The sequence below is a fragment of the Tachypleus tridentatus genome, unplaced genomic scaffold (assembly GCF_004210375.1).
Source record: "Tachypleus tridentatus isolate NWPU-2018 unplaced genomic scaffold, ASM421037v1 Hic_cluster_2, whole genome shotgun sequence".
NCBI lineage: Eukaryota > Metazoa > Arthropoda > Merostomata > Xiphosura > Limulidae > Tachypleus > Tachypleus tridentatus.
This window is the reverse complement of record NW_027467782.1, coordinates 26847174-26857529: the sequence shown is the minus strand read 5'-3', so window position 1 is coordinate 26857529 and position 10356 is coordinate 26847174. Positions and strand designations below refer to the sequence as shown.

Here is a 10356-nt window from a genome sequence, read left to right as displayed (position 1 = left end):
ATCTATACATATGTAAGTATTCACAGATACATTTTTAGTGAAAATACTCCATCAAAAATATAATCTTTGGTGTGCAAAAACATTTTATGTTTACTTAAAGCCTGCCAAATGATGTGAATACATTGTAATACTATAACAAGCACAGAATAATTGTTAGGTCAGTTCCTGGGATTGAGCCTGTCATGAGAAACTTAAACTATGAAGAATCAATCAAAGTTTTTCATGTTAGTCACACACATTCTTTAAATTTTGAGGTTTGAAACATTATTTTTTTGGACCATTTGATCCTGGGCAAGTTATTAGTGCTCTCACTCACTAACTTATATCTTATTGTACTTTTCAGTCTTGTGTCCTTTCTGAGATATTTTTTAAAGTGGTATTGCCACAGTAATTTTGAAACTGTTTTTCTACATTTATTTCTAGTGTGGAACAGGAGGGTGTTTGTTTGAACTCTCTTTACAGTTAGCTATAATTGTGGCAGGGAAGCAGTTCATTAACGCCGTGGTGGAAATGGGTGTTCCGTAAGTTTTTTAGTTAAAATAGACATTTATTGTAATAATTTCATGTAAGAACATTTTCTATGACAGTTGGCTCATTTTGAGATATTAGAACTGTTGTACTTTTTTTTTTCAAAAAGTGATTTTGATATGTTCAAGATTCATAGTTTATTAATGTTCAGTCAAACATGTAGTATGTCAGATTGTATGTAAAATTAAACTATTTATACATTCATGTCAACAACAAAAACTGATATTATTTTAAAACTAGGTAAAAATATTTTTGTATTTATCTAGATGGCTGTTACGGGTTTACAAGAAGTGGTCAGTGCATAAAAACCATGCACCCACTCAGTGGGAGAGTGACTACAACTTAATAAACCAAGAAGAACTGGGTCTTTTTAGTGAATATCTTGAAATGGGTAAGGCTTAAGTTTAAAATAATGATGTGAAAATAATTACATTAATAGATACATATGTTCTACATAAAAACTAGAACAGATTAAAATGGTACTTTTTTCCATGTCTGTGAAAAATGTTAGATCTTTAACAATGACCTTGTAGTTTGTACATCATTCAAGAGCCTTAAAATCAAGTTATTCTAATTGTAGTTAACTGAGTAACTGACTACTATGGAAATGAATGAAATATAATTATTTTAAGTATCTCCAACGTAGTTTAAAATACTTTTAGATATATAATGTATAATTAACAGTAAAAATGAAATGTGTGATATGATAATAATGTATGTGAAAAATGTAGTTGGAGCAGCATTTAGAATGTTTTTGATGATGTAGAAATGGATATGAATTGTGTTTATTGCTCAGCCTGAAGGATTATAATGCTAAGATTAAACATTTGATTCCCGCTGTGGTTATGGGTCAAATTCCACATCGTACAACTTTGCATTTAACAACAAACAAAGAAATTTTTTTTTAATGTTATGGGTTTCAGCTTGTTTTTCAGAACAGTTTAATGTATAGAGGAAACATTTATTAAATACCTGTAAAACAGCTACACCACCTCAATGATTAGTATTTTTTGGAACAGCAATTTTAAAGGTCCTTGTCTGTGTTTTAGTTTGTTTGTTTTTTAAATGAAACATTATTAATATGCTACTTGATTTTGATGTTAATGTTTCTGTCTTGACTTTCATGTTAAACTAGAAATTAAATCTCTTATTCAACCACCTTTAGACCTGAATCAACACCGTAAGGTTAGAATTTCTGTGTAATAAAGTGTGATACTTCCAAGGAGTCACCACATGTATTATTGTTATTGTAGTCCACTAATTACATTAATATATTTAACTGTCTAAATCATAAAAACTTCCTCAAACATTAAATGTACAGTTCAATTAATAAACGTTTCTGTAATTTGTTCCCCTTCTCCAGTGTTGCAGTTTGGATTTGTCACAATTTTTGTGGTTGCATTTCCTCTGGCACCATTATTTGCTTTACTAAACAACATCACAGAAATCAGGCTCGATGCTAGGAAGTTTATCACTTTCTTACGACGACCTGTTGCAGAAAGAGTTAAGAACATTGGTGAGTGCACAGTGTGGTGAATACAGCAAGCTGTTTAGTTTTAGTCTGTTAAGAAGAAAGTAAATTGATAATGTTACATATTTTTTATTTCAGACAAGTCTCTGATTTATTATGTTACATACATTATGTATTATTGCTCTAAATAATCACTAATTTGAATTTAGTTGTTATTTAAATGTTAGTATGTATTAAAATATGATATTTCTCAACAAGATTGGCATGCACTGTTCTCTATTATGACACAAATATATTAAAATATGCAAAAAGAAAAACGACACAAACTATAATTATAGTTATTACAAATTAGGGTTTAGGTACAAGAGTTTTAGAAACAATACTGAGTTTTATATATGATCTAGAACCAGATATTTTATCGACAGTTCAGGTCCATAACAAGCAAATTCAATCCGAGTTGAGACTGTCACACATCACTTAAGCTGGCTATCTTGTATGGCTTTGCACTGATTACAAACTGACTTTTCCAGGAATGCTATTTAATGTCCTTGTAGAAAAATAATATCCCAAATTGAACGGTTTGTAATGTTCAAAATCTACTGCATACCTGGTTCCCAATTTTGTAGTTTTATGATTAATTGGTGTTAATCACAATAATAGCTTCTGAGGCCTATATCACACTGACTTTAACTGACTAATAATATTATTCCTGCTCTTGGCATGTTGGTTTATATAGTTTATTGTGAGTTTCTAGAATAATCACCAAAGTTGGAAGATGCTAGTGTTTTCATAAAATAAATAAATATTAAATCTTACTCTTGAGATTCTTCTGCAAATTTCAAGAACAGATGGGACTTGTGCAATACATAGCCAACAATATACATCACATGCAAAAAAGGAAAACTATATTGAAATAAATGTAGGTACTAAAACAAATGTATCATGGTAAATCTGTTAGAAATCACAGTCTGAAGCTCTTAAAATGTAGACAATAATGTTGTGATACCCAACTTCTTTGTGACATACAAACACTCTTCCATTAACTGAGTGAGGACTGTTATTAGTAAATAATAACAATCATTTGACAGTCATGTGTGAACCAATCAGTTGTAAGAAATATTTGGATTTTAGCCTTTCAGGTATTTTCATTATGACATTTCTAGTTACCCAGATAGTGAAGTAATGTAATATTCATACTTTGAAGTTTGTTTTATTTCAAACCTTGATTTTTTTACACTAAATATACAGAGAAGAATTATTAGAGTTAATTAATAACTCCTGATTAGTCTTTAGTGATAAGTATTAATTCATAACTTAGCTGAGATATATATAATCCATTCTATACATGAATGTAATGTTAATGAAAGAGAATTGTTTTGTAAGCAAAAAAATAATAAAAAGATTAGACAGTAAAGTTATTGAAATATATTCCAGTTATCCTAATAGGTTGATTCTATTTTGATAGGAATATGGTACAGAATTCTTAATTCTGTTGGAAAGATTTCTGTCATCACAAATGTAAGTACAGAGAATTATGAGCAATGTTTGTACTTGTTCTTTACTAACTGTTAGTAATATCACATACATTGATTACAGTGATAAAGGAATGCTTCATACACATGTATGATATTAGAGTGAGACACCTTAAGAATCATTATAAGTGAAATAAACTCTGCATTTCCTTTCAAATTTTATCTAAATTATGAAATTATTTTGAGAAACGTTTGATGTTTAAGGTGATTATTAAATTAATGTAATTAATATAGTATAGGTCAGTTCCAAAACTGTAACTTAATATGATCTCTTTTAGAATTTCTGTGTACTTGTGTTCTTTCTGCAGTGATTTTCTAAAGCACCTTTAGTGGGTTTATAAAATACATTGATGTGATTTCTTTTGTGAGTCAGTTTACAAGTTTACACTTACTGACCAATGGTTGTTATTAATTAAAGACGAAATTTTGTGCATTGAAGAATTGTCATGGTGTTGATCTATCACAATTTTGATGTGATATAGAAACTTAATTGTTACTATTATGAAGAGACAGGAGTTTATAATGTATTACATATTGATGTCAATAGAAACAATAAATTGTTTTTGACCTTTCTGATCACTTGAAGTACAGTGTCACCATATTATTACTTTATTTTGGAATTATATAGTATAATAATTCTATATAGTAAATTGATGTTCATTTAATATAAAAGTAACAATGTCATAAGAAATTTAAGATGAAAATGCTATTATTTTCTGTTCTATCAAGCATGGTTAGTGATGCAATAGACATTTAACACAGTGAATTTTATTATAATCCACAATGTCAAACCCAGTTAACTGTGTACTATGACGTTTACACATGTGAATATTTTCTTCTACATTGTCCAATATACTTAATGGTGTGAAACTTAATAATGTTTGCTCTTACACAATCAAACTAAATAATATTACAGTATATTATTTAAGGTGAAAGAAAGTGTGTTATTTTCTGAACTGTTAATTCTATATTCTTACTTTTCAGGCACTAATTATTGCCTTTACATCAAGTTTTATAGAGGAGACATTTTATAAAGTTTTCATTTCACCAGATGGGTCACTGAATGGATTTCTGAACTTTACTCTGTCAGATTTCAACATCAGTGACTTTCCTGGTGATTTGAATATTCTTTCTGAACCTGACACCAGTGTGGAATACTGCAAGTAAGTGTTAATTTTTGTTTTATTGTTTCAAATTAACAGAGCATAGAAAACAATGTATGTGTGATTAAGAACCAGTGTGGTGTCTCTTTAACCCAACTGGCATGGGATACCAGTGTGGTGTCTCTTTAACCCTACTGACGTGAGACATCAAAGTGAACAAGTTACAACCGTTTTACGTAGATTCAAACTTTAACCCTACTGACATCGGACATGAAAGTGCACAAGTTACTACCATTTTACGGAGATTCAAACTTTAACCCTATTGACATGGGATATCAAATTGTGCAAGGTACAACCATTTTATTGAGTTAGTTTCAAAGTTATCATCCATGAAAGTATTTTTCATCATTGCAACAACATTTTACCACAATGAACCAGATTCAAGGCAGTTGAATGCAACATGGTACATTTGGCATGTATAAGTTGGTGGAAATGATGCCTAGCATGCAAAGATAGATGGGTACAGATGATGTCTATCATGTTAAATGTAGGGGTGGAAATGATGTCTAGCATGATCAGACATATTGGAAAAGATATCTGGTATGCGTAGATATTTCGATGAAAGTTATGTCTCGTATGCATAGACATATGGATTGAAATGATGTTTGGCATGTGCAAATATAATGCTGTAGGTGATATCTAGCATGTGTGTAGATATGTGGGTGGAGACAATAAAGGGTTGATTAAACTACTTAAAATAATACATATTATTAAACTTGGTACAAAAAGATACTTTATGACTTAAATATTAGTATTACATAAGATTTAATTCTTAAGTTAAAAAAATGAATATACTTCTCTACACAATCTGGTGATGCTCTGAATTTTCATTTACAAATATTTTTTTCTCTCCTCTTGTAAGGGTTTCAGATTGTTCAACCAATTAGAAACGTACATATAGCAGATACTAACAACTCCGAATATAAAATTTCAACCCAAATGACAAATCCTTGTATTATCTTCTGTTTTTCAAGAAATATGTGTAATTCTCATTTATATTGCTGTTGGACAATTGGTTGTATTTATATAACTAATAAAAAGAGTGTATTCTATCCATAAATCAGGCAAGTTTCTTTTTGTTTCGGCAGTCAAAGCCAATACTTCACGAAGCTAGCCTGATGGGTTTCGACAAAAAGTGTTGCTTTAAGTAGTAATGAATTTGTTTTTTTGTTTTTTTTTATAAACCTAATTGTGGGTTAGTTAGAAATAACAGTTGTTTTACAATTCTATTCAAGTGCATTATGCAATATTTTTTAATGTAACATAATTATTCATAGTACTAAACAGAAATTTTATTATCCTTTTATAAACATTAAAATAATCACAAGAGATTTCATAACATTCACCATCAGTTTTATTTTTTATTCTGAAAGAAGTAACATTTGTACAAAACTTTAATACATTTTTCTCCGAGGAAGATGAAAGGATTGTTTCTAGATTCTGTTTTATGTGCAGTAAAAAGTTATACATCTTCAAGAGAGAGAACTTTACTGATTTTATCTTCAGCAAAATTTGAATCAACTACATCGACTCTCTTAATGACTGTATTTCAGGATTGATACACAAATATTGTTTAAATAAAACAATAGAATTTGAAGAGTAAACCCTTCGATGATGTTATTTCTTTTCTGTTGGTACAAATCTATTAATATTTCCCAGACATCAGAGCCACAAAATTCCAACAACATCTCCTCACTCAATAGGATTTCAAAGGAACTTTTGGAAGAAAACTATAGAATTAATTTCTAACAATTTGATATTGCTAACAAACTTGGATATTGCTGTTCATATAAGAGCATAAAATGTACTTAGCTGTTTAAGTTAGAAAGTTAACTTTATTTTAAAAAACTTGTCTGAGTACAGATAACAATTTTAAGGTATAGTTAAAATTTTATGAAATGCAAAACATCCACTATAAAATAAGTTGTTTAAAATGCTGGCTTCTATTTTAAGGTCATTTTATTTCATGGTTTCAGGTACCAAGACTATAGAGAGCCCCCAACAGCAAGCAACAAATATGAATATAAGACGTTATATTGGCAGCTGGCTACAGCTCGCTTGGTTTTCGTTTCTATTTTTGTGGTTGGAAACAATTTTTCAAATTATAGATCTTATTTTTGATTAAACTTAATTACATTTGCAGTTCATTTTTAGTTTATACTAAAATAAATCAATTAACAGTAGCTTTCACTTAAGGACATAAAATACAACCTTCTTTCTTCAAAAGATAGAATATTTTTAAATGTTAATTGTAGAACTAACCTGAGACTTTATTTAACCAAAGTTTTCAAAACAAATATAAAGTGTGAATAGCTTTTATTAAAACACCTTTTATTTGTAATTTAAATTTTTTTTGAGGAAGCTAAATATATGTTTAGGTGTACATAAACCCACAGAACCAGTTGAGAATTGCTGTATTAAATTAACTTCAAGGGAGTTGGAAACTTTTTAACATTTACTGAGACTGAAAATGTATAAACATTATAACTATGTTCAGTTGTTTTTAATGAAGCAACATAAATAGAGTATAAAAGGTAATACATTTTAATACAGCCAGGACAATCCTAGAATGTTTTTAAAAGTTTCAGTAACATTTACTAAGTTATCCTTCACAAAATGGATTGATTAATCATTTTTGTTAATAAACTATCCTTTTTATTACCCAATTCTATAAGTGTTAGATTTTTTTGTGGCTTCTGTTCATCCAGTAGAATGTTTTTCTTATTATGTAGCACTGATACTGTTCTGAATGACTGTACATGCTCATTAGTAATTTAAGAAGACTTCATGATTTAATCATTGTTCATAAAGTTTTATAATCTGTATTGGTTAAACAGTGTTATGTAAAAGGATTATGTTTTAAAAACTGCTCCAGTGAAACTTATGTTTTTCCTTTTTTTAGTGTCTTGTATTCATCATGACAACTCTAATTTGTTGGTTAATACCAGACATTCCAAAGTCTGTGAAACTACAGATTAGACATGAAAATCACATCGTCAATGATGTGATTATTGAAGAAGAACTAAAAAAGAGCAAAATATCTTGGAAGGAGGGAAACACCATGATTTTGGAACACATTATTTCACAGATTGGTAATATTTAAAAATTTGAACAAGGCAGAGTTTTTTTCCTGTTTAAGAGGTAAGTGAACAGGTTGATAATAACATCTAATCAAATATCTATGGTCAATGAAGTCCAACAGGGAATACAGTTTCCATACATATATGTGCCACAAGAACAAGTACGTTTTAAACTTTGCAAAAGTCTATGTTATTTAGAAAATTTCTTCTTTCACTTAACATTTGATGTATTTCAACCTCAAAGGTCAAACCTTGTTAAATCTTAAACAAATTATTTATTTTTGTTTATATACTTAATGTTTACACCATCTTGGTGACAACAGTTTTAAACTGTCTTGTATTATAACATTGATATTTTCTTTTGTTGAATGTTTATAAGTACTTAAAAGTTGTGAGAATATTGTGTTCATTATTTTTAACCAAACTTCTATCTTTCACGTATCTTTTAGAACAGGTGTCGGCAACCTTTTAGGTCTCGGGAGCCAATCTGAATTTAGAACAAGAATACTGCAGGAAATCAAAATAAACACTTATGTTACACACACACACTTAATGAAATACTGTGTAAGTAAAACTAAAGAAAATGTAAATTGATTATTATATTTACAGTGTGTTCTTTTAATGACATTGGTGCTGTTACATAGTTTTGTTCCTTTCCCTGAAGTCTGTTTCACAATTGATTAAATGTAATTTCATATTCAGTTTTCTACTATTATTACTGAGCACGTTTTTTTGTGTTTTTTTCTGATTTAGGAGAATCTCTGAATACACAGGTAGAACCAAACATTGTGAAGATGATACTATAGAAGTGGAAGACCATTCCAGAGTTGTAGAATGAAGTAATATGCCTGCTCCTGCACCTTGTTCAAGGTGACGTGCCATCAGAATTCTAAAGAACAAGACTTGAACAGTGTTAACAGATCAACAACAAATGCTACAATCTGTCACGGTTCCAAATTGTTATCAACTTTGTCATTTGTGTATGAATCTCAAACTTGTGTTCAGAGTTTGTTTCAGAAACACCATTGTTAAGATAATGTTTACTCTTTGAACTGTTTTAGTGTCTCCACAATATTAAGTTCCAGTGTTTTAAAATAATGATAAATCAGGAATTAAAGTTTTTAATTTTTACACTGGTCATCACTTTTTAAATCATTGTTAAGTAGATTTAGTGAAAAGAAGCTGTTTTTAATAAAGATCTTGAACTAAATTTTGTTCAGAGGAAATTTATCTTAACCTTCCTTTCTTTAGTTCAAAATTTGTCATCTATATTGTTTTTATCAGTGTCAATATACGTTGGTTGTCAGTTGTTTTTTTTTTAAGTGTGCTGTCAAATTATCAACAGAAAAATTCTTGAAATGATTGTAACAAAGAGTACACTAAAGTTATTTGATTAACTCAAAGGAAAATTCTTTAAAGTTAATGAAAACTTCAGTTTATGAATTAGTACTTACTGTTATAAATGTGTGCATCATTGAAAAATAGTGAATATTCACCTAGATGTATTGGATACAACTTCAGTTTTTAACAGATTTGTGTTTAAGTATGTACTTGTCATAATCCTTTAATAATAATTTGAATCACTCGTTAGGGTGAATGAAAATTTTAAAGTGAATAAACACTAGTTTATTTGTTTCGAATATTTATGTAACAGCAACCGCCCCTAGATTTCAACTGATACACTAGAGGGAAGGAAGCTGCTAAATAACACCCACCTTCAACTCTCGGACTATTATAATTACATCACTTGACCGTCAGCTTTTAGACTATTATAATCAAATCACAAGGGCGCCAGCTCTTGGACTATTATGATTACATCATTTGACCATCTGCTTTCAGACTATCATAATCAAATCACTTGACTACCAACTCTTGGACTATTATGATTACATCATTTGACCATCACTCTTACGGTATACTGAAAACCACAAAGTGCTTGCGCGATTTGTTTCTGCAATGGGATGCGAACCACGAATCCACAATCCAACACGCTAAGTGCTAAATCACGTCCTGCCCAGAGAGAACGAGCGAGCCACATAAGAGTAAAAATGTACTTAAGTAAAGACAAATGTTGGAAGAGAATTCTTCTTTAGATACGGTGTGTTTTGTTTACATTTATATTGCATTAAAATATTGTAAATAAATTGCATGTATATCAAAACTTTTCTGATGTCATTTGTGTTATTTATACGATAAAACTTAAATGATCAATCTCATACACTGGCACAGTTTTCTTTATTCTTACACAAGACGGTAGAGTACGTTTTGACACCGGAAATCCGATAAATATCTTTAATGGTTTATGTGCAACATGTGTGTTTCACACGTCTCACGCTACTGTTTAAAAGAGCAATATTTAGAATGTGAAATTATATTGAAAATTGCTTCGGTCACGGATGACGTTATTCACAGTTCCTGCTCCTAAAAGACAAGAAAGGATGTTTAGTTACGTACAGGAGAAAGTTATTCGTCAAGAAGAAAATGATCGAAACCGAAAAAGTGAATTGATTGTCTACCGAGAAACCACGATAGCTCAGAAGAGAGTTTTAATATCAATAACAGTGGTTGCACACGCACGACAC

The 10356-nt window shown here is 29.9% G+C and overlaps 1 protein-coding gene across 1 annotated transcript; it reads left to right on the top strand.

Moving 5' to 3' along the window:
- Positions 1-495: 495 nt before the first annotated feature.
- LOC143242451 (anoctamin-2-like) lies at positions 496-9935 on the top strand. Its single transcript, XM_076485856.1, has 8 exons — positions 496-521; positions 795-919; positions 1892-2044; positions 3465-3517; positions 4516-4694; positions 6671-6776; positions 7597-8338; positions 8528-9935. The coding sequence occupies exons 1-7, from the start codon at positions 511-513 to the stop codon at positions 7795-7797; spliced, it is 828 nt and encodes a 275-aa protein (XP_076341971.1). The 5' UTR covers positions 496-510; the 3' UTR covers positions 7798-8338; positions 8528-9935.
- The last annotated feature ends 421 nt before the right edge of the window (positions 9936-10356 follow it).